A 25,688-nucleotide genomic window follows, 5' to 3' on the forward strand; every position below is an offset into this window, starting at 1 on the left:
TTACAGAGCAGCAGGTTAAACATTGTAGGGATTGGTTGTTGCCTTTGCCTCAAAGGGCCTTTCAGGAGATGTCCTGATCAGGGTCTGGGATCCGGTCTCTCCAACACTTGAGGATGTGGAAAGGCTGAGGAAGGTAGAGAGGAGCCCTGTGACCACCAAGTGGGAGTCTGTGCCCAGGCCCTGAAAGTTTTCTCAAACACTGCACCTGATAGTTGCTTATGTAAAGATTGTGTCCCTGTCCTCTTCCAGCAGCATTTATACTCCGTACATGTGATGCAGAGTTGTTAAGACTCTTAGCAGCTGCACAGCTGGTGGCCAGGTCTCAGGCCAGTGGTGTGCATTGTGAATCTCAGATTGCGGGAGCACTGGGGGAGTCTCTGGAGGTCTGCCACGGCCCAGGACACCGCACCGGGCCCAGCTTTGGGGGGGGCCAGACCCTACCTTTCCCTGTTGGCAGTTCCTTCTGGAGGTCTTGCAGCAAGGACGTTGACCACGCTGTTCAGCTCAGCTCGTCAGGTGTTCCTTCTCCCCACTCCTCACCAGTAGTCAGGCTGTGCTTGCGTCCTTTTACACTCAGAAGCACTTTTTCCAGACCTTTCTTTTGTTTACATTCAAGACTTTCTTGTATCACAGCCATGCGATCGTTGATTTTCCTTTATCCACTTCAGTTTTCTTCGTGAAGGGGATTATAGTGAACGAAAGAAGGCTTGGGAACATGGGTGGTTCTCGCCTCAGCTTTCCTGAGAGTCGATTCTCGGGTGCCTGGGAGAGGCTGATGGGGAGTGCTGTGGAACCACTGGTGTCCCTCTCCGAAGGGAGACCCACACACTGTCAGTCTGCCCACTTCCTTGGAGACCTTGTTAAAATGGTTTCGCAGCTTCCTGAGCTGTCCTCAAAAGGGGGCATCAAGACCTTTCCCTTATCTTCGCTTGGCAAATACCAGCATCCTTAGGAGCTAGGTAACCATGTTTCTCTCCAGTTTTGATCAGCCAGACATAGTGTACCTCATATTGAAGGTTCCTTTGCCTAGTTTCACTCAATGGATCCTTCCAGAGGTGTTACTTAATGTGGTCTATTCACTGCCTGAGAAGGCAGATGGTCCAGCAGAGGGCTTCTCCTGTGCAGGAGACATGGTGCCACCTTCGAGGATGTCCTGGCTGCTCCCTGCTGGCCTCCGGCCTCAAGTTTCTAGGTACTTGTCCTCTGTTATTGCCACACGCTGGTCTCTTCCTTTTTGGGAACTTGTTCCCCACTGATTATATTCAAAGGCATAAATCCTGGGTTGACAGCCTCTGCCTTTATGAGGTCTTCTGATAAGTGTTGTTGAGAAGTTTAAAAGAAATCTCCTTCTTGCTTGGGCTCAGCCTGCCTTTTTAGTGGCTCTGGGTGTGTGTGTGTGTGTGTGTGTGTGTGTCCGCGCACGCGTGTGCGTGCGTGCACGCGCATGCATGCAGGGGGCCAGGCAGGCAGGCCTGTGCGCCCATCCCGGAAGAATGTGAAGGGCGTGAGACCGAAGGGCTGCAGAGGTTCACTTGTTTCTCCCTCAGCCCTGCCCCTTCAGCGCCCCCCCGATTAGGAAGAACCTCTAGAAGGCAGAGAGCATTGCATCCAGGCCCTGTGAAAGGTGCAGGAGCAACAGGTCCCAGGCATGGCCACTGTTGCCAACAAGTATATTCTCCAGAGCCAGCGCCAAGGAGTTAATTGGTGTGTTTTCTTTTTCCTGGAAACGGGTGATTAACTTTGCTCAGGTCTAAATGTATGTATATGTAGGGGCTTCCTTCCTGAAAGCTTCCTCTAATCCTGGTGCATAATCTAGTCTCTCCCTCTTACCTTTCAGCGGACAGCTCTGACAACTCTGATTTGGAAGATGACATCATCTTATCTCTGAATGAGTGAGGAGCCATTCACCATGTGGAAGACATTCTTGACAGGCGAGAAACTGAGTCAGATGAATTGAGAACACCTTCCTTTCCCTTTATCTCCCAGGGCTGGCTTTTAAGGAACTGCATGCCCTGCATTCAGAGGATTATGGCTTAGGGAGCCTCACGGGAACCTGAGGGTCCTTCTAAAACAATAACAACCACAAAAAAGACAACAGGGGTTAGGCCCTATTCTGCTTCCCCCTTCTCCTAGGACGGACAGCTCTTTCCTCAAGGGGAAAAAAAAAACATGTCTCTGGGGTTATTTCACAATATATTTTCTTTGTATAAGGTTCTTTACTTAAAGAACAAGAAATAGTTTTTTATAAAATTTGAAAAGAAAAAAAAAAAAAACCACCAGGCATTTATAACTGAGGGTGTGAACTTATATCCACCAGGTCTCTTGTCCCTGCACTTCATTTTCTATGGAAGAAAATGATGTCTAAAGAACAATATAGAGGCATTTTTACATACGTATTTAAATGAAAAGGAAAATCGTGGTTTCTTAAATTGATAAGGATTAAGAATATTTTATTATAAATATAATATATGATTTTTTAACCTGTTCTGTTGCCTCACATGCTGTCAGGTTAAGAGATTTCCTTCGTGCCAGAGGTGGGGAGGAAGGCAGTGCTTATTTGCTGAGTAAATGCCTAGATTCACCCACCTTCATGGTTTGGGGGCAGCAAGGTCGTTGTGGATATTGGTTTTGTGGAGTTGAGGATAGAAGTTCACTCCCTCTCTTTTTCTTTGTGATTCAGTTTTTCAAAAAATTTTTTTCTTCCCTTTCTCCCCAATGTGGAAATTACAAATCAAAGGCCTTTTTCTTTAATGTAAAGTGTATTTATTTAAAAAAAATACAAAATAAACTACAAGTCTGTCTTTGTTTGTTTATGGCCTTTCCCTGTTCTCTTTTACCAAGGAGTGGTGGTCCCTTTCCCTGCAGCTCTAGCCAGCTGGTGGAGAAGAGGCCTTCTGAGAGGAGTCCAGGATGGTGGGAACTCATTCTGCCCAAATAAAGCACTCTGGGGAGAAAAGTAGCTTAGTCACAGTGTCTAACCCTGGTCTGCTGCCCTCCCCCGAGGGAGTATCGGTCAGTGCCTGAGAAGCACGCTGGGGTAGTGGAGGAGGTGTTCGGGCATGGTCCCCTGTGCACACAACAGGGGACACATCTGTCCTGGGTTCTGACTTAAGAAGGCAGCTCTGCAGTACAGATTTGGTGGAGCTGGGGAGTTGTGGAGGAACATGCTGGCAAAGCTGAGGAGTTTAGTAGTTGGTTGGGTGACCGTCATTACTGTTAACTCAAGGGAAAGTTAACAGCGCACGAGAGCTCTCCTTCCCGCTGGGCAGTTTGGGGCAGCGGGGGCTCAGGCAGGCTGCGTGTAGAGACTGGGCTCTGGCCTGTGGTCGTGGAACTGGGGTACTGCCGGGGGAGTGCCACATGCTCTGACCTTTTCACTTAACCCACCTCGCCCTGCTTTCCTCCCACAATGAAGAGGAGAGGACAGTCTCCTCCTTTGAGTTGCCCAAATAACAGCTTCTTGGTTTCTGTTGTGTAGTTATCAAATAGCTAGAGACTTTTCTCCCTTTGGCGAGAGAAGAGGGGACAAATCTGGTTGTGAAGTAAACAAGCAAGACAAGGCAGCTGAAACTCACCAGGGGCTGGCAAAGCCCTGCTGGGCTCGGAGCACCATACAGTTGGTCACACACTGAGGCGGGCTCGCGTCACACAGGTAGCTCTCGGTCCTTTAGAGAGCAGAGGGCTCAGCCCTTAATGCTGCTTTGTGCCTCCACTTAAATGGGCTGCTGACACCCAGCGTGGAGTAGCCCGCGCTGCTGGTGCTGGATGCATCAAAAGGAAGCCGGTTAAAAGTCACGAAGTGAGAACACTATTCTATTCGTGAACTCAGCTGAGCCGCTGGCGGACTCCCTCGACTCTACCAGCAGCTCTTGGGAGTGCGGCAGGTCTCTGGGGTGGAGATGGGGACCTCTGACGGGAAGCGGAGTTCTGGTTGGCTTGACAACACGCCCTGAGAGGCTCAGGAGACATCAGCCCTCTTTCTTACTATACCGGGGCTTAATTAAGAGTGGAGTGACTTAGGAGAAACATGTACAATACCAGCAAACAATGAGGCAAAATTTGCTGTAGATTGTTTTTTTGCTAAGTGACATGTCAGACAGGACCAAACCCCCAGTTGGAAGCTCTGGACGCCTGCAGTGCAACGGCTCGCTCCCTGGGGCAGGCGGAAGTCAGTCAGAGCCTTGACCACCCGCCCTGCTGGTCTGTCAGAGTTCACAGAACCTGCTGTGTCTTAAGAGCCAGAGGAAGGAAATGGTGGAGAAGAGGGTCCAAGGAAGAGGAGCAGGAGGAAGGACACACAGCGGGCTGTGGTTCTTTACCACAACTAATTCTTCTGGGGGCCAGAGAACACCTATTCCTGAGGAGTAGACAAGGCAAGGTTTGAAGTGTCTTCTCCAACCAGAATTCCCAGCAGGTTTACATCTGGGGATGCTGCCGGGCAGTGTAGGATTCTGGGTTCTGAGCACCCACTCTGACCAGCCCAGAGAAGTCATGGACTGCACAGGCAAGGCGACTCTGGCCTGTGTGGGACCCAGGCATTTCTTGAACGCAGGGAGCCCTCCAACATGCCTTCAAGCCAGCTCTGCCTCGTTCCCTTTGAGCGAGGCCCGCTCCAGCCTCTGGCAGTATGGGCTTCCCTGGGATGGCGGAGCTGTGCTTGGCCGAGTGCCCCACGGACTTGCTCAGACCCCTAGCAGTTGTGGCCACAGCGCAAGCACAAACTCAAATAAAAGCGCTTAACGCATCCTTCGTTCCTGGTTTCTCTTGTGAACGTGCCTGTTCTCTCATGAGCACCAGCTGTGGCCCAGTGAGCAGTACCTCCCCAGGCACCTTCCCCTGTTGATTTTAAATCTCCAAGGTCTCAAAAAGCCACCCCTTTCCCTGTGGAGGCAGGTATCCTCCAGGCAGTCCACACAGCTTCAACCTCTACCTCAGGACAGTTAATCTCAAAGCATCCCAGCTGTCACCCGTGTTCCTTTGCATGGGCTGGGCTGGCCACCAGGCCCAGAGAGTGGTGTGCCCAGCGGAACCTGGAGTTCCTGGCCAGTTGCCTCATTTCTCTTACTGAGGCAGCTGTTGGCCCCCAGCTCTGACAGCGATCCTCACGAACACTCTGAACAGTGTATCTGGACTCTGTTCTATGTGACAACTGCTTCTGACTGACTGGGTTCCCTCCCTGGTCCCCAGTGGTGCTGGCTTCATTTGCCCTCTGACCTCATTAGGGATCAGGGATGACGGTATTTTACTCTTTCTAGCCATCTTTCCCTCCCAGCTGGAGGATGCCTCCATATTCCTCCTCAGCTTGGCTTGATTGGCGCTGACTAGCACTGCCCCCAACACCTTGGCACCTGTGACATTTCCCCACAGAAACACCTCCCAGTGGTCCCACCTCGGCAGCAGGGCAAGAGGCCAAGGCACACGCTCCCACCTTATGCCTGGGAAACAGGTACGTCAGGTAAGAGCATCTTCCTAACCTACTGTGCTCCCTTACAGTGTTAGCAAAAATTCTTCAGTGTAGGGGTTCAGTGTCCCCTAAAAAGCCTAGCCCCCAAACAAGAAAGAACCAGAATTCACAAACACTGGGTAAATTTAAAAAATTAGCCAAAAGCAGCTTCTTCCCATCCTCTGTTCTGGCATCTGGCCTCCAGTGTCCCTGGAAGTCCGAGGCAGCTCTGCCTCCAGCTGGGTATTCCTGCGCTGCCACAACAGCCAGGTTAAGGCTGAACAAGAGGGGGAGCCTGCGTCTGATCTGTGTCCCTGTGGCATCAGTACTGTAGTGGTCTTCCCCCTGGCTACAAGACCACACGACTGCTCAACACTACCTGCTTGCAGAAGGCCTCAAGACTGGGCCTGGTTGGACAGTCACAGCTCAAAACGAATGAACAGACAGCGCAGGAAACAAAAACTCTGAAACTACCAAAGGCTATAGTGCTTAGGCTCACGGGCTCTGCTCAGGCAGGCAGGGCAGGGTCCAGAGGCAAAGTGAACCTGCTCTCAGCCAAGGGTAAAAACAAATGTGAACGTAGTCCTGACTCGGCCCAAAGAGCTGAGGGACTGAGCCACCAACACAGCAGGACTCGGGGCTATACCTGGGCTGCAAAGCTGATGTAGGGCATTTGTGTACATGCAGTGGGGAAAAGTCTTCCATTCACGGAGGAAAAACTTGATTAAACCAGGACTCCGAACAGGATTAAAAATCCATCCTCTGACAAAGGCTTTACTGACAACTTTCCATACAGTTAGTCAAAAAATAAAAAAAATACAGAACACAGCAGACAGTATCTTGTACACTAGAAATCAACGTGACAGGAGTCCCTTTCTCATTGCTGTAAAAACAAAACAAAACAAAACAAAAACAACAAACAAAACCCCCCCGCCAAAAACTAAGAACTTACTTTTGGTGGGGGTCAGGACTCTGGTCCCCCATCCAATGAACCAAAATAACCCAGCAGAGAATTCAAACCAAGGGCATAGGATGTGGGGAGGGAGTGGTGATCAGATTTTTAAAATAACTGCTTTTTGTGACACAAATGCGGAGCTGCAAATAGGTCTGGGCTAGGCAGTGTCTCTCACTATAACTATCACCATGTGTTCTTCTTCTAGCTTGCCCAATGTCCTCAGTGCTGACTGGAGGTACTGCTGTGAAAAGTCGCAGGGTGGGAAGGCATAGAGCATGCCCGTGCTGTCTCTGCCCTTGGACCCCCCCACCGGCAGGCTGATCACCCCCGCCGCCTGCTTCTGTTTCAAGTAGGAGACCAGGTTCCTGAGAAGCCGCCTCTGTAGGCCTGGCTCCACCGCGGGCATCCCCTCCGTGCCAGGCCCGCTGGGGGTCGCCTGGGTGGCTAGGAGCACCGCATAGCCGTTGGGGCTCCCCTGCTTGATCCGACGCGTGACCTCATCGAGCTTGGGCTGGTCCAGTCGCAGACGCTGCGCGATCTTCAGCTGGGTCAGCTTGCTCCCGGAAGTGTGGTCTTTGAGGAGGCCAGTGATAACCCCCTGGTCCCCCTCTAGGATGTGCATAGATGTCGGGAAGCAGCTGTTTTTCAACACCAGGAGCCCATTCCAACCCAGCTGCAGGGTCTGGGCATACTCGGAAAGATTCTTGAGCTTTTTGGTCTCATGTTTTGGCTCTTCCAGAGGCTTGGCCTCAGCCTCAGCGGTCCGATGATTGCGCTCACTCTCTCGTGTCTTCTTCCCATGAGAAGAGTCTGGAGCCTCATGGTGGTGGTGGTGGCTCCGCTCCTCAGCCCCATGTCTGCTGTTGCTGAGGGAGTTGCTGCTGCACTCCTTGGTCCCGTCACTGGAGTGGTTCTCCTTACGGCTGCGCTCAGGAGTGCGGTCAGAGCCCCGGTCCACCTGCGGCCCACCACCCTTGGTCCTGCTCCGTTCCTCGTAAGGGGAGTGGGTTGTCCTCCCTCGGTCACTGGAAAGGCTCCTCCGCTTCCGCCTCTCCTCCCAGGGCTTGGGCAGGCCCCGGTCCCCATCTCCCCAGCGCTCCCCACTCCGGCTACGCACCGACCGGCTGTAGCCCTCCAGGCTGTTCCGGCGGTCAGAGCTTTTACTAGGGCTGGTCCAGTCCCCTTCCAAAAAGGTCCGGTCTCGGTCTGAGTACAGGAGGTGTGGGGGGGTCCTATCCCGCACCCGTAGGTCTGCATCCAGGTTTCGGTGCCGGGTATATCCGTCTGGCAGCAGCTCATAATGCACAGGGAGGGGTGAGGGCTGGTACTGCTGGGGATACCGAGTCTCCTCTGCTTTGGCAAAATCCACGCGCAGCCTCCGGTCTGGACCACCCAAGGGAAAGCCCCTCATTTTTGCACAGGCGGCCTGAGCTGCATCCAAGCTCTCGTACTGGATGTAAGCAAAGCTATCTCCCTTGACGTGATCAATGGTCCGAATGCTCCCAAAGCGGTCAAACTCCCGGGCCAGAGCGGCCAGTGAGGTGTTAGGTCCCAGGCCGCCTACCCAGAGGCGAGTGGTGGGGTTGGCCTTGCCATAGCCTATCTTAATGGGGTTTCGGCCAATCACCCGGCCCGACATGGCCACCTTAGCCCTGTGGGCCATGTCTAGGTTCTGGAACTTGAGGAAGGCATACGCACCACCTTGGCCACGGGCAGGTCTCTTAATGACCACTTCCTCAATGATGCCGTACTTCTCAAAGGCCCGCCGCAACTCCACCTCAGACACGCTGTGGTCCAGGTTCCCGATGAAGAGGTTGCGCGTGGCCCGCTGGTCATCTTCAGGCATCAGGTCCTCCTCGCACACAGCAGGGTAGCCGTAGGGGCGCCCGCGGTCGTCATACAGCCCGTAGTAGTCCAGGGCTCGCTCCCGGGATAGTCCCACTGCAGCGGCAGCGGCAGCATCCAGGGCAAAGGCTGCTGCAGCGTGGCGGGCGCGGGGCTCTCGCAGAGGCGGGGCGGCTACTGGGGACAGCGAGCGCTGCTTGTACTGGTAGCCGCCGTGCAGGGGTAGGTAGCCGAGCGGGTCGGCGGGCGTGGGCGGCCCCGGGGGCGGCGTGGAGGCGGCAGCGCTGCTGCTGCTGCTTCGCCGGCTGCTCCCGCCGCCGCCGCCGCCGCCGCCGCCACGCAGGTACACGGGCTCCACCTTGAGCGGCCGGTCGTAGAGCAGCAGCTGGCGGGCCAGGGCGTGCTGGCGGGCCTCGCGTGCGTCCTGCGGGTGCCGGAAGTTCACGTAGGCCACGCGGCCCAGCTCCGGTGTGTGCGACAGGCGCAGGCTGATCTCGCCAAAGCGTTTGAACTGGTGGAAGAGCCGGTCCTCAAGGTGCTCGGCGGGCAGCGCGGGGCTGAGGCTGCTGATGAGTAGCGTCTTGTACTCGGGCGCGGCTGCCGACGAGCCGGGACCCGCGGGCTCGGCCCCGGGAGGTGGCGGAGGTGGTGGCAGTGGAGACGCGCGGGGTGAAGCACCTGAAGCGCCTGGGTCCCCGGAGGCCTTGCCGCCGCGTCCTCCGCCGCCGGCGCCCGAGCCCGAGGAGCGGCCGCTGCTCGCACGGTGATTTGCGTCCCCGGCGCCGCGGCCGTCACGATGCCCACCCCCGCCGCCCCCGCTACCGCGGGGTTTGTCTCGGGCCCTCGTTGGAACGGGATGCTTGGCGCCGCCCGAGGCCTTGTGCGCCGCCCGCCGCCCGCCCGCCTCCGCCTCCCGTTCGCGCTCCCGCGGCCGCTTGGCCGACGATGACGAGCCGCGCCCGCTCGGGCTCGAGTCTCGCTCGCTCTGCCTCTTCATGGCGCCGGCGCGGCGGGCGGGCGGGCGGCCCGCAGGCCCCTCACAGCGGCGGCGGCGGCGGCCGAGGAGGTAGCGCCCCCGGCGCCGCCATCTTGGACAAAAGGACTCGGCGCGGCGGTGGCGGCGGGGCGGGGCGGGAGCGGCGCCCAGGGGCTGGGCGTCGTGTTATCAGGCTGCGCCGGACTGTCACGTGACCCCGCAGCGGGCGGAGCGGAGCTGCGCCGGGCTGGCGTCATCGGAATGCGCCGCCCCCGTGTCACGTGACCCCCGGGGCGTGCAAGCGAGAGCTGCCAGACAGCGAGCTCTGGCGCCACCGCGCGGCTAAGGGCCCGGGCTACGCGGAGATCCGGGACCTCGCGAGAACCCGGCTGGTTCGCCCTGTCTCCGACCCCAGCGGGCAGCAGGCCTTAGGCCTCCCGCTTCCGACTCGGGGGTCCACGCTGCGTGGAATGGGAGTGGCAGCGTCTTTGGGCGCCCGGCTCCTTCGTCTTGACCCAGCGCGGTCTCTTTACGTGGCATCTCCCCAACCCGGCATCTCCATAGCATCTCCCGACTGTGGCCGGGGATAGACAGGCGAGAGGACCTAAGCACGCCGCTTCCTAGGCCCCGTCCAGGACCCACATCCCACAAAGCAGACATCTTCCGCGTTTATTTATCACGCAGCAGCCCCCGGAAAGGCCGCAACGACCATGGGCTATGAGTGCAAAAGGCGAGGCCCGTCTGGGTTCAGACAGAGAAACCCGAGCCAACAAACCTGCCGTTTACCGAATGGGAATAGTCTCCTTGGTGCTACAGCGGTCCACCCTCTAATGCGGCCTCCCGAGCAGATAGTGGGCTGTAAGGGCAGCGCCAACGGAACCAAGGGCGAGGAGGCCAAATCCAATAGTTAACCACAGCTTGCACACTTACCTCTCACTGGCTAGTGCCTCTATCCACCTCCAGGGCCAGGACCTTTTCTCCAGAGGTGAGGTGTAGCGGTGGGGAGAAGCCTGCCCGGTTGCCCAAGCCCCGTTGGGAACGTGTCATCTCCAGAGAGCTGCTGGGCGCATCGCAGAACCTGACCAAACTTCTGCAAGGAAAGCTTAGGGGTGGGGAAGAAAACTCTCTCCTCCCACGGTCATAAATAAAGCTGCTCCTGGAGCAGCTGAGGCAGATGCAAGGGGAAAGCTCTTATAAGAAACACCTGTTGACAGTTGTCTGACCCGAACACTTCCCAGAATGAGTTAACCCTTTGTAGATTGCCTTGGGGGTCAGCCTAGAGCAGTACTGGTTGGGTGGTTTTCCCTGTGCCTGTGTTCAGTGTGGCCTGTAGGCCACGGCTGTCTGCCTCCTAAGACTTCTGTCTTGAAGTGTGGATTTTCCCAGTACCTGGCGGGGCCTCAGGGCACTGCACTTGTCAGATCTTAATAGCCCACCTAATTGCCTTGGCCTGAGAAGTAGTTCAACCTTCTTGCCTCCCTCCTAGAAACCTGGTGTTGAAGATATGAAATGTGGGACTGCTGCTGGCTCTCAGTGGATGCCACAGCAGGTGGTAAGAAGGCCTATGGAGGCAGACTGAATTTAGCAGCATAAACGATGTGATCTGAGATCTTCTTGGGAAGTACTGCTTTAGTTCTTCCCTTCAGGTGGTCTTGGCGGACCCAAGAAGCAGAGGGGTCTCCACCAAGTCAGAGCTCATGCTGATAACGGAGTTTTCTAAAGCCAGCCCTGAAGAGGAACTGAAAAACCAGACTCTGGGGACAAGACTTCATTGGTTGGACTTCTCTTGATCAACAAGGCAAAAGGCACCCTCTCACTGACTTTGTATAAACCAACCCCTGTAAGTCTTGCAAAACCCCAATTAGGCATCAGAAGCTTGGGACACCAGACCACAAACCAAGTAGATAGCCGGATCTGGATAGTGGTGGGCGGAGGTAGCCAGGCCGAGAGCATGTCTAGAAACGTGAGGGTACCGAACACTGGCAGTTACTGAGGTCATCCTCTGAGAAGGCCCCACGAAAGCCCCTCAATCCCCTGTGCTCTGCACGAAGCCCCACAGCTTCTGACTCCTCTCCTGGAACTCCCATTTGAAGTCACCTCGGGGTGGCGCATCAGGCACAGCCTCCTCCTGGGCTCCCCCCACCCTCCCCGCCCCCGACACCTCAGGCCCCCGTCCTGCCCTGGCGTTGCAGCCCTGGTTGCTGAGGAATGTGACAATATCGGACAATTCTTTGTGAACTGGAAAGCATAAACTGGTGGGATCTTCGATAGGGTTGAAATCCCATTTCAGATTCACTTTAATTCTCCAAGGACAGCTAGAAATTTTCTTCCTTTAATAAAAAATTCCCAGACACACTTTGAAGTCCTAGAGTAAACCAGCAACAGAACAAAGTGAATCCTCCAAGGGGGGCGCTGGAGAGCCAGCTTCGTCAGGAAAGCTCCAGGCTTCACGCCTGACATTGTCAGGAGCCCGCCTAAAAAATAAATTACAAAAAGGCTGTGGGGAAGACGCAGGTGAGCTGCTTTCCCCTCAGGTGCAGCAGGGACCAGGCCAACTACAAATCAGTCCGTGAACTGGCTGCCTTGGGGGCATATTTAGGCATCAGTTCGTTAATCTTCCGGATGTAGTCAGACTTCTCTGCGCAGCCTTTGCACGTCTCCCCCCAGTCGTCCAGGATCTTCTTCAGCTCTTTGACCCGGAGCTTCTTCAGGTCCACCGTGCTCAGGTCGATCTGCTTGTCTGGAGGAGAAAGCAGGGAGAGCTGGTAGGAGTGGCCACAGATACCCCCACCCCACCCCCAGCCGCAGTGCCAGGAAGGGTCACCCCTGCACAGCCCCCCAAGCCCTCAAAACAAGCAGCCCTACTGGTTGGAGGGGGACAGACATTTCAGACACCTGTAGTTGCGTGTCCATGCTCACCGCCCCAACCTGGGGGAACTGGCCTGAGGCCCTTTCACCAGAAGGCCGGTCTCACCCTGGCAGCGTCCACCCGGACATGCAGTGCAGCCCAGGACTAGGACAGAGGCCACGTGGTCCTTATAGGACGAACCTTACAGAAGAAATGTGTTGTTGCTCCGCACCCCCCGCCCCGCCCAAGTGCCTTGACAACTAGTCACAGTAGAGATGAAGTCACTGCAGAGTGACAGCTCCAGGGTGACAGAGCAGACAGATCCCCTAGTTCCAATTTCCCCACACAGGCCCTGGTTAGGAGCTTACTCCCCATGACTTGTGAGCACAGAGAGACTGTGAGCCAACTGCTCCTGCCCCAGGTCCCTCTCAGGAGACTAGGCATCCTTGACACAAGTGGGCAAACACAGGCCTTTGGATACTCGAGTCACAATAAAATATGATGGTTTTATAGAAAAGGATAACTATTCCTGGTCCTGACTCTGAGGACCTGGCCTGCTTTTTTCCACCAGAGATCCGTTCGACAAGAGGGGTGCCGCAGCGCCCAGAACTCTTGGGCCTGCCTGCCTGCACACAGCATTTCTCTTCAAAATAATAAAGATCACTGGGCCTTCAGCAGGATGAGCCAATTAAACCCAGGTCAGGCCACATCCCTTCTCCTCTCAAAAACCCGTGTTGCCAGGGCCTGGGTGGCTCAGCTGGTTGAGCGTCTGACTCTCGATTTCAGCTCAGGTCATGATATTGGGACCAAGCCCCGCATAGGGCTGTATACTCAGTGGGGAGCCAGCTTGAGATTCTCCCCCTGTTTCCCTCTTCTCTAAAATAAATCAGTCTTGGGGGGGAGGGACCTCTCTGTGCCCCCACAAACCACAACCAAACAAAACCACGTTCCCAACTTCACTCAGATTAAAGACCTAAAAGCCAAATGTTCACCAGCCTGCGAGGCCCTGTGCCCTGCCCACCCGTCCTCCACTGTGTCCTCTGCCTCTCTTCCTCTCGGCTGATCCGCCGCCTTTGAAGTCTGCTGAGTGTCTTCTCCTCCATGAGGCCTCTCCTGCCAGATCCGTACCCCCGACCCCTCACTTGGCACCACTGGTCACCTACGCAGCTCACTGGCCATGCTCTTGTCTCTCACCCGCCTCTCCCAGCTAGAAAGCCAGCTCCGTGAAGCCTGAGCGTGAAGGCTCTGTGCTGATTCAGTAAGGACTGGCCACACTCACCATATTTGAGCTCACAGATCTGGCTGTCCTTCTTCTTAAGCTTCTCACAGACCTTCTCCACAGGGATGTGGTGAGCCAGGGGCTTGGACACTTCATTGATGATCTTAGTGGCAGCGTCATCTGTGGCCCCGATGTAGTAGCACTGCAGCAAGAGAGAACAGTGGCCTTCAGGCGGTTCCACAGGAGGGCCTTCTCCTCCACAACACACTGACCGCTCAAAACCTCTCTCTCTGGCAGGGCCTCATGCTCCCATGCCCTGCCTGTACTGGCAGTCAGGTTCGGTCAGTGTAAACCCTGGGCTCTTAATACATGCCCAGTTCCAGAGGTGACAGCCTCCAAATAAGTTTATGAGTCACCAGGATTCAGACCTTTAAACAGACAGACAAACCAGCGACTGCCAGGGAAATTAAAGCTACAAAAGTCCTTGGTTCATCAGTAAGGCTCTTGTCCTCAAATCAGCACTAGCCGCCCCCCCACCCCCTGCCCAGTTTGTTATCTTCTTGTGTCCTTACACATGGCCTTTCCTGCTCACAATGGCTCTTCCCTCTGCCAGAGATGCTCTTCCTCAGAGTCTTGACTATTCTACCTGCATCTACATCTGCCCTCTCTGCCACAGCACCCTGGTCATTTTCTCCAGTACACTCATCCCATGGCATCATTTGCCCAACTGTCATTTCTCCCCACTGATTCCCCCCCAGTGCCCGGCACACAGTAGGTACTTAGTCAATACTAACGTGATAAAAAAAAATAGCCCAACTCGAGAATGCACTCAAGCCCCACACCAGCACACTGACACAACTGGCCCACCTCCTGAGCACAAGTGGGCAGGGCCAGCCAGGGAGGGGAACCAGCTACTCACCAACCGATTCTCTTTGCCTCTTGCTTCCCGGCAGAATTTTATAAGTTCTTTTTCAATAGAGGACGGTGAGAATGTGACATCTCTGTCTTTGAGGTCCTGATAAAATCTTCCCAGATAGGAGATACAGACTGGAAAAGAGGGGGAAGGGAGATGCTCAGCAATCACCAAGTTGCACCCCAATCCACCAGGAGGGAACACTGTCAGCAATTTTAACAGGAGACACGGAGGTGAGTTTTTCCATCACCGGGGTTTCTCAAGTGCCCACAGGCCGATAGAACCCGGCTCCGGGTTGCTGGGGTCCCCTGGTACACCCAGGGCACGCGGGGAACGAGCATCACCAAATGACCCCCACACGGCTCCTCCCTGCTCCTTCCACAAAGTTTATGCCGAGACTGAACACGTGTCCTTGAGATGGGCTCACTGTGACCTCATAAGAGGCCAAACCGGAGAGCGAAGACAAAAACGATCCAAATGCTTCTCATTTCCAAACACAACACCGAACCCCGAGGTGCGGCTCCGCAAGCCCACCGGACCCGGCGTGGTGCTCAAGGCTGGCCCTAGGAGCTCCGGACCTGAGCCAGGGAGAGCCTCTGCCCCAGTGATGGGAAAGGACACAAACTCCGGCGTTATCGCAATGTCAAGTCAAGTTTTTTGCACGATCTGGTCCCAACTTTTTCTTGTCGGACTAGCTTCCTAGGCCCGGGAGCTGTTTCCTAGGCCGGCGTCTGCTCCTTCTCGGGCGGACCCCGCTGGGACCGGCCGCCGCCCCCTCCCGTTCCAGCCCCGGCCTCTCGGCCGTTCGGTGGTGTTCAGCGCCGCCAAGCCAGCCTTGGCGCGCGGACCCCAGCCCCGTCGCACCTTCGCAGTCGCCCGGCCGCAACGTCCGGCCGCCTGGCAACACGCTCAGAGCAAGCGCCACCGCCAGCCCGTGCGTGGCCCACATCCTCCACCTCCACCTCCACCTCCGCCGCCGCCGCCCGACTGAACCGCGCCCGCCGTGAGGCGCTACCTCCAGATCCCGGCCGCGCGCCGTAGTTCCCCATTGGCGGGCGGCCCCCGCGCCCTCCCACACGCCGCGCTCCTATTGGTCCACGCGCCTGGGAGCCCAGACCGGCGGCTCCACGCTGCCCTTTCCTATTGGCTGGTAGCGTCACCCGCCCTTAGCCCTAGACAGTTGTCGGCCGCTGATTGAACCAGGGCGTCCGGCCGGAAGTGGCCGCGGGGGCGGCGGAAGCGGCCCGGGCCGCCATCTTGAGTAGGGGCAGCGGCGGTGCCTGAAGCCGGAAGCTTCGGGCTGGAGTGGGATTCGGCCGTAGGTCCGCGCCGCCAGAATTATCCCCAGTACCCTCTGCTCTGGGCCCTATGCTGGCCCGAGAAGCAGGGACTTCCCCTTCCGGGGTCCCGACTTGTGGCGCAGGCCATCATCTCTTGCGTCAATTGCTGCCCAACGGGCAGGCTTCGGGTGACGGTCCTTTCCATTTTTTAAAACGATCCCGAGTGGGGGACCTAGGCTTCGGGGAGCGCCCGCGAGTCCTGCCGACCAGGCCCGAAGGTGCGCATTAGGCTGGAGGCCGCCTTTTTCGGGCTGACCGGACACCAGCTCGGGTGGACAGACGCTGGGTTGGAGGATTTCCCATAGGAAGCAACCTCCCTCCCCAAGCTGCCGTCCCAGGCCCAAGGAAAGCGCCTGGCCTGGTTAGGCGCTGTCGGTGTGCGATCAGAGCTGGCCCGCGTCGGTGGGGAACTAAAGGGCTGAACTGGCGACGCTCTGGGGGATCCCTGGTTGCTGGGAGCGCCTCTTGAGTAGGTGGGGGCCCACCAGTCAGCGGACAGGCACTGGAGAGGGTTTCCTCTTTGGCTGTCCTCCTTTCAGGTTCTGTCTCAAGGCAGGACTTTGGAAAGGCTGGCTCTGTGCTCTGGGCAGAGAGATTTCTATGAGGCTAAAGGGCTTGGAGTCCCGGGGACGAGGATTGGAGAGGGGGTACTTGGACTGCTCCCATTCAGTGAATTCAGTGGGTCAGTATCAGGTATTCATCTTTAATTCACATCACAGCAGTCAAGGGAATGGGGAAAGGGGAAAAAAATCAAGTGGCAGATATTTACATCTAAAATTCACATTACTTGTTGGATTTAGAACATGCTACCACAATATATACAGTAAAATACCTCTTGGGACACTAGTACAAATTTTTTTTCTTTTAACTTTGCTTTCTGGTACAGGTAAGATCATTTTTAAATCACTTTTTTAAACATAAATACATAAAAGAAATGGTTAGTCTTATTTTAAATAAGCACAGAATGCTGGAGGTTAAAAACACATTTATAGGGCTGAATACCAATTGGACATCACACTCTATACATTTTTTGCTCAAATTCCTGTACAAATACACAGCATTCAAATAAGTATTTACAAATAAGCTTGAAAGAATGAAAATCAGTGTTACACAATCTTTTCGGAGGATTCTCATTTCTGGCCTCCCACTTCCCCTCAGACTGGCGTTCTCCAACAAAAGGGATTTGGATTATGTCCTTTTCATCCAGTTGGGGAAAATGGAAAGGGAAAACAAACCTCCTCACCTTGCATGAAAACGCAAGGCCAAACCAACCCACACTCCCTGCCCTACCATCCTGTGCCACCAGGTGGAGAAGGTCGATGTTCTTATGCAATGACTGCCTTGTCCAGGGGTTGATGTTCAGAAGTGCCCTAAACTCTAAAGTTGCCCTCCCACCGAAGTCTCACACCCAGAGCTAGCCCCTGATCCTCTAACACTTGTGAACACCAGATGCTCCAGGCCTGCCCTCTGAGCTTGGGGCTGCGATGACTGATCCACTCTGCCTGGAGCTATCCTTACAGTAACGGGAAGGACCCACACTGGTGAGAAGCACCCCCCAGATGCCCTGAGGGTAATGTGCCCCTCCATCTTTCCCAGTAGGTTACTTGTTGGCATTCCTGTTCAGTAAGCTGGCATTTGTGTACAAGAGAAGAACACCCTGGCCCGCCTTGTCTGTTTGGAAAGAGGGACTGTAGGGAAGGGGTGGGGATCTAGGGCCCGGGGCCTGGCCACGGAGTCAGGCCTGCAGAAGAGAACTACAGGAGAACACACCTGCTCAACAAGGAGAAGGCCGCCTTGTGACCATCAAAGTTGTGAACTCAAGCAAATGAAAGAAAAATACTGTAGACTATTTTTTTTTTTAAGTAACTTAGAAGCACCCTGGTAAGATACTATTCCCATCCCACCCTATCCCCCCAAATAATGAACCAAGAGGAAAATCAATGCCCTGACCTGAAAGAGTTTCCTATAAAGACACCACTGCCCTCTGCCCAACAGACTGGGGAGGCTGGAGAAAGTAGCCTCATGCCCGCCCCGAACCCTGAGTGGTGGTCCCCGTGGGCCTGGAGTATGTTGGGGGTGGGGGAGGGAGGCGCGAGGGACAAGGGGCAGGGGCTGAGACGACAACTGCACTTGGCCACCTGGAAGAGGATAATCCAACCTGCTTGGCTCTCTGCTTCCAGAAGGGGGAGCTCCCTCCCACCCTCTTTACCCAGGAGCTTGCTGAACCTGACCGCGAGTCCTCAGGGCTGGAAGCCTGGCTGGGCAGCCAGCCCCACTGCTCAGAGGTAGTGCTGAAAATCCCTGATTCAGGAGCTGGACGACAGGCATTCTGGCCACTTCTGAAAGCTCAGAGGATTTCCGGCCCCTGCCACACCCCAGCCTCACTCCCATGTCAGCTCTTCTCTCAACACTTGGCCTCCTGGACCCCGGGGGAGGAAGGTGCCTAGGGCAGTCCCTTTGGCTCCATACCCCCACTCAAACCCAAGAGGGTGGGAGATAACCTTTGCAGATCCATTCGCCAGGGGGGGGGTCCTGCAGGGCATGAGGTGTGTTGAGAGTGGAAGTGAGCAAATGGTCAGAAATAAAAGCGATGGAGGGAAAAATCCAAGGTAGAGTGGAAGGCAGGGCTGGCCCACGGAAGCCTGGCAGTGTGCCCTGGGCGTGCCTTAGGCCAGGTCACATGCCTGAGCTGGCAGGTTGGCCCAAGCAGCCCCTCAGGTGCACACTCCTGGATGGAAGAGTGGGCGGGTGGGTAGGCTTTTGTGCAAAACGTCTTGTAGCTCCCTTGTCCACCTGTGACGTGTAGTCCACGTGGTCCTTGCAATCCCTGAATACAACCATGAGCTCTTCTGTCCATGCAGCAGCGGAAGAAGTCCCTAGTGCAATTTCCGTTCTTCTGTGCCTCTCTGCCCTGGAGGGAGGGCCTGGGCTCCGACCCCCAGGCCCTGCAAAGCTGCAAAGCAATTCTGTCTGTGCAATATCTCCGTATAGCTCCACGTGGTCTGGAACTGCAGGAGGAAGAAAGCATCTACTGCACAAAGGAAAGAAAGGAAAACCCATAGAAATGGAAACGTAGAAAATGAACTAAAAAGAGAAGCCACAACCCTTCATGCTGCTGTGGCCTCTGTACATGGCAACACACGAGTTCACGGCAGTAGAACGTAGACTCGGGGTGGCTCTCTCCTGAGTGCCGGTCCTCTCGGCTCCCTGGGGTAGGGGGGACTTGCTTCTCAGACCTGGAGTGGCTGGGCAAGCTGCTCACCGCGGGCGGTGTCCCCGCCGCCTCCCTGCCCCTCACTGTTCCCCGCGGCTGTGCTCCCAGGCCAGGCGGGCCTGCTCTTCCTTGGCGCTCCCAGGGGGCAGAGAGGCCTTGCGGTGCAGGCCCCGGGGCCGGTCAGCGTCTTCGCGAAGCAGCACGCCCTCCTCGTGCTCCAGGGCTGGCAAGCGGCTGTGGTAGGGCTTGGGTGGCAGCGCGGGTGGGTCCATGGGGTCCTGAGGGACGACGCACCCGGGGGCTGAGTGGCTTCGGCATGGCTGGGCCTTGATGGAGTCCAGGACTGCGGACTCGGAGAGGCTGTAGTGGACAGGGAGGTAGGGTGGCTCGAGATCTTCGTCGGCGTTCCAGGCCTGGCTCGGCATGGAGTCCATGGTGTCGGTCCGAGGAGGGGCCTCCGAGGAGTGCCCAAAGTTACTCTCGCTCAGGGAGGACACGCCGCTGCTGGCGCTGCCCGACAGGGTAGAGTTGCTGCCATCCAGACCCGACTGGGGGCTCGTGGGGGAGGCCGGGATAGGGTGGAGAGGAGACTGCAAAGCAAAGGGTGGGCATGTTAGAACTTCTCCTGCGGACGAGCTGGCGGCCTGCTGCGTGGAGAAAGGGCCCGGTGCTCACACTCACTGGCTGCCCACTGGTCTCTTCGGCAGCCCATTCCCAGCAAGCCAGGGGAGCCCCAGAATCAGCACCATCTCTGTGGGCAGAAATGGCTCTGCCCCGAGCACTAGGCACTTGCACCCCGTGGCTCTGGGGTGCTGACAGAAAGGCTGGGTCAGCAGGCCAGTGGGCAGAGCAGAAAGAGGCCCCAGGACCATGGGCCAGATGAATGGGCTCTGCTGCTAAAACCTGTGACTGAGTCCATCTTTTCCAATGTGCAGAAAAACGAGTGAGTTTTCATGAGACTTTGCGGCCTCTGCCTCTTGCTTTTGACTGGACTCCAGTTTAAAATAATCTACCATCTACCATGGGAGTATTTCTTGCCTTCTTGAATTGTGTGCCGTTACCTGGTGACACCAGCAGGAGCCCCCCAGCCCCTCACCGCCCCTTGCCTGTGCACCCTGGGCACCGTGTGCTGCTGTCCCCCTGACCTCCCTGGCCCCCTCACACTGGTTCCAGGACACATCAGTAATCTGCATTGCAAGCGTGGGGCCCTGGGCACCCCTAGCTTCCGTCGGGCTGGGCACTCCGGGAGGGACCAGGGAGGGCTGTGGCTTATTTCGTAGAGCTGATTCCAGAGCAGACCAGAAGGTTCCGCTCACCACCCCCACCCCCGCTGGGGCTGTTGCTTCAGTACATTACCTTGCGCAGAGTCCGGGCAGGCAGGGCCGGGGGGGTGTCACCCAGGGGGTGGTGGAAGGCGTCGAAGTGTAGGGAGTAATGACCTGCAAAGGGAATAGAACCAGAGCCTCAGCTGGGACCCCTCTGGGGCTGTGTGGGCACATCTTGCTGGGCCATCTGGGCAGCCGTGGGAAGAGGTTCCTGGGGACCTCTCAGTGTTGAAGGCCACAGGAAAACCTCTCTTTTCACTGGAGTTCTCCAAAACAGGCTGCTGGAGTAAAAGACACCTGTGCCACACAGAAAGTCAAGAAGGTCGAGTACATCAGAGCCCACAGGATGACAGGCCGCCGCCAACTGGCAGCCCTCCGGCAAGCTGGTGGGTAGCAGGCTTGGCACAGTCGGTTCCATTGTCTTCGGCCCCCCTGGCTGGGAAGGCCTGACTGAGCTCACCTGCTGTACTTGGAAACCTCACAGACCCCAAAGCCCAGCAGGATCCTTCCCGTGGGGGGGGATGGTTTTTCCTTGGCTGAGTCAGCCCAGAGAATGGCCCATCTTCTTAGTTTGGAGGTCTGCTGTCCTTGCCCCTGAGTAGAGTCTGAAACCAGGGACTATCTCGGGGACCCGCTGGAGGTCTTCTTACCATGCAGCAGGCTTCGGGGAGGCACTGGGGGGGCCAGGATGTGCCCCATGTGGGCAGACAGGAAGGGCTGGGCCTCTTGGGCTCCACTATCCAGGCTCCAGCTGCTGGGGGCTGCTGGCACCGCTGAAGGGTGGAAACAGATGGCAGGAAGGGAGGTTACTTCTTGAGCCATCCTCGGGGAGAAGCCTATCCTATGGCCTCTGGCTTCTCCAGGTGTGCACTATGTACCCAGCACGTGTAGGAGTGACACGCCAGCCCGCCAAAAAGCTGGCCAAGTGAGATGCTGTGGCCCAGAGGAGAGGGACAGAAAGAAGCTGCTTACGAGGATGGCACCAGAGGGAGTAGGCATCTGAAGAATACTTAGGGGGAGGCAAGCTGAGAGGATAGCAAGGAATGAATGTCTGCAGCCTGTGGGACTTGCCAGGAAGAGGATAGAGAACAGAAGAAATGAGCAGAGCGGAGTGGAACGGGCTGAGGAGACAGAATGTAGAAGAAGGCAGCCACAGAGCTCCTCCCCAGAGCCATGTCAGGGCTCCCTGACTGCCCTGGCCCAGTGGGAAAACCAGGGAGCACCGAGGGCAGGAGGCAGACACCGCTTCCTCCTAGAGCTAGTGCCCGGCTGGGGGTGGGTGGGCAGGGGCTGGGTCCCAGACGGCCTGCGGTAGCAAGCAAGCTTTGCCCGCTGACTGAGTTTGGAAAGCACAAGGGGTTTTCAGGCAGGGACCGGTGTTCAGGGTGCTTGCTGGAGGAAAGAGTATACAGCCCAAGAGTTGTAGCTCAGGTCTGGCTGGACCAGTGGCTTCCCTAAGAAGGGGAAGGACTGTGGAACCAGTGGTGCTTTGAGGCCTTAGAGAAAGGTCCCATTCCTGGCACCGACATGCCACAGACGCAAGGTAGAGTGGCCTTGGACAAAGGGAAGCAAAGAGTGTCCACCTGTGCTAAGGAAGGCGCTCAGTGCCAGAATACTTGCTCCCCGTCCCCCAGCCATGGCTGGGATGACTGACTTTTAAGGAAGAAGATGAAACGAGGAATGGTAGACCTCAGGCTCCGAGGGGCCCTCTGCCAGAGCAGAGCAGCAGAGGACATGTGAATCCTGTTAGCCAGCTCCTCCTGGAGACCCGATACCACCACCAAGAAATGTGCTTTTACTCCAGCGGAGCCGGGAAGCATAATCTCCCTTTTGGGCTGTCAGGGGCAGGGCAGCCAGTTCAGAAACGGCGCACCTGGCCGCTGGCTTTGTACTCAGGCAGTTGTAGCTAAACTGGGCCTCAGGAGTCTGGGGTCTGGGCTCTCCTTGCTCCAGGTACTGAGCAGGGAAAGCGAGGACCCGAGAGGCTCTGGAAGGGAAGAAGCTGGACTCCAGCCTTCAAGAAGGATATGGTCAGGAGGGGCCTGAGGTCAAGTGGTGATGCCCTTCCTCTTCCTCCCCACTGGTCTGGAGCCGGAGTGGGGGCCTGCAGCAGAACCCAAGGCAGAACTCCACTGTCTGAACAGACTCAGTTCTCAGGACCGCACAGTCCCGTGGGATGGTGGACGGCTGGTGGCAGGAGGGGCGAGGCAGTGACGGGGTGGACGGGCACTCAGCTGTTGCCCGAAAGGAAGAATTCTGAATCTGATGAACAGCGCCAGGTGGATTCTGCCAGAAGTCCTCCTCAGGGAGCCCGAGGCTCCTGAAGAACAGGACAGGCCCCTTCTCCCACAGGCTCTCTGCAAGATAGGGCAGGAGCTCCTGGGTCCTCAGCACTGAAAAGATCCACCGAATCTTAGAAATTAAGAAGTTTGGAGGTGGGTCTGGGCAGCTTCCCCAAAAGGGTGCTGACAGCCCAAGCTCTCCGTGCACATCAAGGCCCTAGAAGAACTGCAGGGCTGCAGAAGTTCACCCAAGAGCCCAAAGTAACCTGCGGGCAGGGAGGCTCTGGGGGAAGAAAGTCGGCGAGGCCGCAGGGCTTTACAAAGCGCGCCTGCCTGAGCCTATCCACGCGACCGAGAAGCCATCCAGTTCACCCTGCAGCCTGATGTCCGGGAGCTGCAAGGCGCATGGATCTTTGCTGCGTGGCCCAGGTGCACTGGGGCTAGTGGAAAATCGAAGCTGGAGTGACTCAGCCTAAGAGGAGAGGGCAACCCCTGCTGTGGCCTGGCCATTCCTCTCTCTCTGTGTCCTGTTAACAGAGGTCCAGGGCTGGCCTGAGGTCCCTGCTGCACAGCCGACAGGCCTGAGGGCAAGCTTGTCTGGGCTGAAAGTTGCTGGCAAAGAGAGATGACCACGAGTGAGAGAGGTGGAGTCCTTGTGCGACTCAGGATCCTGATGACAAGAGAATGGTGACAAGTGCGTGCCGCTCCTGCCCTGGAGGATCCTGGCAGCGGCTACGGGAGTCATCGCTCTGGCCTGTGTGCTCCTACTAGGTGGATGTCTCAGCGGCTGCCTCGAAGTGCTGGCGCTGTGGCGTGGGCATGCCCGAGGTGGGCTCAGCCCCTTTCCTTCCCACACCTGGGGGCGGGCGTGCCCAGCTTCCTGCCGCAGCCTGGTCTGATGCCTGATGCTCTTCTGTGTCCAGCTGGTGTAGGGCCCAGCTCTGCCCCCCCGGCACCCATTTGAGTTCTGAGCCCGTCTGTGCTCTCAGCTAGCTGTCAGATGGCTCCACATCTCAGGGGAAGAAAAGGCACAGTGGATTTTGGCTCCAGAGGCCTCTGTACCAGGGGCAAGGTCCAAGGGGCTGCATGTTTCGGGGACACGCTGCCTTGAGGCTGGGGAGGCATCTTCAGCCGGAAATCTCCATGGCCTTTGTGGTTGAGCACCTGGTGCTGATGCCCACCAGCCACTGAGGCTGTGGACCCCATGTCTGGTCTCCTTAATGAAGACACAGAGGCCTGTCCTCTGTGGTGAGTGACAGAGGAACAATGACAGTGGGGACAGCAGACAGCAGTTGGTGAGGAGGTGCAATGACAACATGATGATGGCTTTGGAGGGACCAGTTCTGACGGGACAGCAGGTTGTACTCCCAGGGACTGAGTGTGTCCTGAAGCCCAACAGAGGGAGGTGAGGGAGGGGATGCTATAGGGAGGAGGGCCAGGATGGGGCCAGAGCTGGGGGGCAGGCGGGGTAGCGCAGTCCTCGGATAGGTATTGCTCTGTGTTCAACTGCACTCTGATCCCCATCTGCGGGCCTTTGGGCCAGGGCCTTGTGGGTCCGAGCCTGCTGCTTGTAGCGGCTTGCTGTGGCAGAACACTGGGTCGAATGAATGAGCCAAGGAGCCTCTGTTCTAACTGCCTAGTCTCATGCCCACGCTGATGGGCTCACAATGGAGAAGATGGACTCACAGCAGCCGCCAGCCCAAGTGGCTGCAGGAGGACTGGACTCAGAGGACCCGGGGCTCCCCTGGAGAGAACTGTCTCTGGGGGAGTTCACTTTGCCACAGCTGGTTCTTCCCATTTTTCTAGGGGCTTGTTCGGCCGTATGCCTATTCTGAGCAACAAGGAGAGGTTCCTGAGGGCCCAAGTTGAGAGTGACCAAAGAGGCCGTAGGGCCTGCTGAATTCTGGGGCTGGTTGGGAGGAGCCCAGGGGAGTGACTGCCAAAGTGTCCATAACAGTGGGCTCAGGGCAGGCAGCAGCTGGGGCCTCTCAAAGGGTGGGCCCTGGGGAGGGAGAGCCACAGACTAACAGGATCCAAACGTAGCATCATGCCAGGCGTCGGTTTAACAGTGAGCACAGGAGTTGGTCAGGACTTTGGACAGACAGACAGGCCTGGGTGTTGAAGTATGGTGCAGCCTCGGCCAGGTGGTACTTGGGGACAAGAGTCAGACGCTCAGGATGGGGACAGACATGGGGGGAGGCCACCTGGGAAGGGGAACAATACCTTTTTCAGCCACAGACAGATTGGGATCACTGCAGGGTTTGCAGGATCCGACCACTTGCTGGAACAGGGCCCGCTGGAAATTTGGCAGCTGAGGGAAGGAGAGAAATATCAAAGAGGGTGAAAACAACCAGTTATACCTTGGGGGGGGGGCAGTGCTGTGGGCCCAGGAGCCAGGACATTTGAAGAGAAGACAGGGAAATCAAAGCAGTGGTACCGCTCATGCTGGAGATGTGTTGGGAAGCTCCGGCCGGCCCCAGGAAGACTGGCCTCACTACCAGGCTCTGAGGGCCGCCATGTCAGCATTGGAGGCCATTCCCTACCATGTCTGGCTGGGCTCCAGACTGTCTCGGGTGTGGCCAAGAGAAAGGACATAGGCACTTGAGGTTATCTAACTGCATCCTTTTGTCCTGCCCTGGAGGCCCACAGGCAGAAAGGATGAGGGACCCTTCACCCCTAAGCACTAGCAGATCTAGCCTCCCAGAGGTGCCATCACAGGCCCAAGCCTGCACTGAGGGTAAGGGCAGCATTCAAGCCCAGAAAGTCACAGACAGGACCCACTGATCTGATAGGCAGCTGCAGAGCAGGCCTGCTCCCTCCACTGGCACGGCCCCCGGAGGTACCGCCGAGAAACTGCTGGCATTCTGGACTAGGTGACAGCTGCTTGAAGGTGACTCTCATGGACTCTGATAGACGGGCAGGTGCACCAGGCAGGGCAAGAAGCTAATCCCTATGGCTTTTGGTTCAAGGTCCCCAGGGAGGGTGTCTGGAGAGCTGTGCAGCCGGTGGGGAGCAGTCCCAGCAGGCAGCGAGGGGCTTCGGCTAGATGGAGGGATGGATGCAAGAGGCAGAGTTTGCCTGAGTGAGGGTGCCCTTCACACACACAGGGAGGAAAGTCATCCTCCAGACCTGTGTCCACCACGACCTTCCCAGGACAGGAAAGAACCAGTTCCCTCTGCTAGACTTTTTTGGGCTGAGGAGTCCAGGAGGCAGGCAAGAAGGACAGATAGCTACCAGAGCAATGGTGGCTCCAACCTGCCACCATTCTCCCCACAGCTGCACTCCATCTGGGTTGCTGGTCTTCAGAGCCACCACGGTCCCCATCCAG

General features: G+C 56.8%; 4 protein-coding genes across 9 annotated transcripts in view; 1 reads left to right on the plus strand and 3 right to left on the minus strand.

Annotated features, from left to right (window-relative positions):
* Nucleotides 1–2,801, plus strand: part of DCAF1 (DDB1 and CUL4 associated factor 1) — a 78,713-nt gene extending 75,912 nt beyond the window's left edge. The window contains exon 24 of the mRNA XM_044253486.1: nucleotides 1,838–2,801. Within this exon, the coding sequence (XP_044109421.1) occupies nucleotides 1,838–1,896 (59 nt within the window). The 3' untranslated portion in view covers nucleotides 1,897–2,801. The remainder of the gene's footprint in view (nucleotides 1–1,837) is intronic.
* Nucleotides 2,802–6,190: 3,389 nt separating this feature from the next.
* Nucleotides 6,191–9,292, minus strand: RBM15B (RNA binding motif protein 15B). Its single transcript, XM_044253487.1, has one exon. The coding sequence runs from the start codon at nucleotides 9,238–9,240 to the stop codon at nucleotides 6,556–6,558; it is 2,685 nt and encodes an 894-aa protein (XP_044109422.1). The 5' UTR covers nucleotides 9,241–9,292; the 3' UTR covers nucleotides 6,191–6,555.
* Nucleotides 9,293–11,529: 2,237 nt separating this feature from the next.
* Nucleotides 11,530–15,455, minus strand: MANF (mesencephalic astrocyte derived neurotrophic factor). Its single transcript, XM_044254861.1, has 5 exons — nucleotides 15,378–15,455; nucleotides 15,064–15,286; nucleotides 14,206–14,333; nucleotides 13,347–13,488; nucleotides 11,530–11,959 (listed from the first exon to the last, which is right to left on the minus strand). The coding sequence occupies exons 1-5, from the start codon at nucleotides 15,453–15,455 to the stop codon at nucleotides 11,775–11,777; spliced, it is 756 nt and encodes a 251-aa protein (XP_044110796.1). The 3' UTR covers nucleotides 11,530–11,774.
* A 773-nt stretch (nucleotides 15,456–16,228) lies between these two features.
* The window catches only part of DOCK3 (dedicator of cytokinesis 3), a 585,500-nt gene continuing 576,040 nt past the window's right edge, over nucleotides 16,229–25,688 (minus strand). For all 6 annotated transcript variants that reach the window (XM_044253490.1, XM_044253491.1, XM_044253489.1 and 3 more), the window contains 3 exons: nucleotides 24,584–24,671; nucleotides 20,110–20,192; nucleotides 16,229–19,343 (listed from right to left, as the gene is read on the minus strand). In XM_044253490.1, coding sequence (XP_044109425.1) covers nucleotides 18,834–19,343; nucleotides 20,110–20,192; nucleotides 24,584–24,671 — 681 coding nt within the window. In that variant the 3' untranslated portion in view covers nucleotides 16,229–18,833. The remainder of the gene's footprint in view (nucleotides 19,344–20,109; nucleotides 20,193–24,583; nucleotides 24,672–25,688) is intronic.

The sequence above is a fragment of the Neovison vison genome, chromosome 6 (assembly GCF_020171115.1).
Source record: "Neovison vison isolate M4711 chromosome 6, ASM_NN_V1, whole genome shotgun sequence".
Lineage (NCBI taxonomy): Eukaryota > Metazoa > Chordata > Mammalia > Carnivora > Mustelidae > Neogale > Neogale vison.

Excerpts from the sequence above, each read along its gene's own strand:
- MANF (XM_044254861.1), bottom strand. The coding sequence starts at position 15,455 with ATGGCGGCCCGGGCCGCTTCCGCCGCCCCCGCGGCCACTTCCGGCCGG. Across the intron at positions 14,334-15,063 it reads GCGGCCGGGCGACTGCGAAG|TCTGTATCTCCTATCTGGGA; the intron begins GTGCGACGGGGC and ends CCTCTTTTCCAG. Across the intron at positions 11,960-13,346 it reads GATCTGTGAGCTCAAATATG|ACAAGCAGATCGACCTGAGC; the intron begins GTGAGTGTGGCC and ends TTTCTCCTCCAG.
- RBM15B (XM_044253487.1), bottom strand. The coding sequence starts at position 9,240 with ATGAAGAGGCAGAGCGAGCGAGACTCGAGCCCGAGCGGGCGCGGCTCG.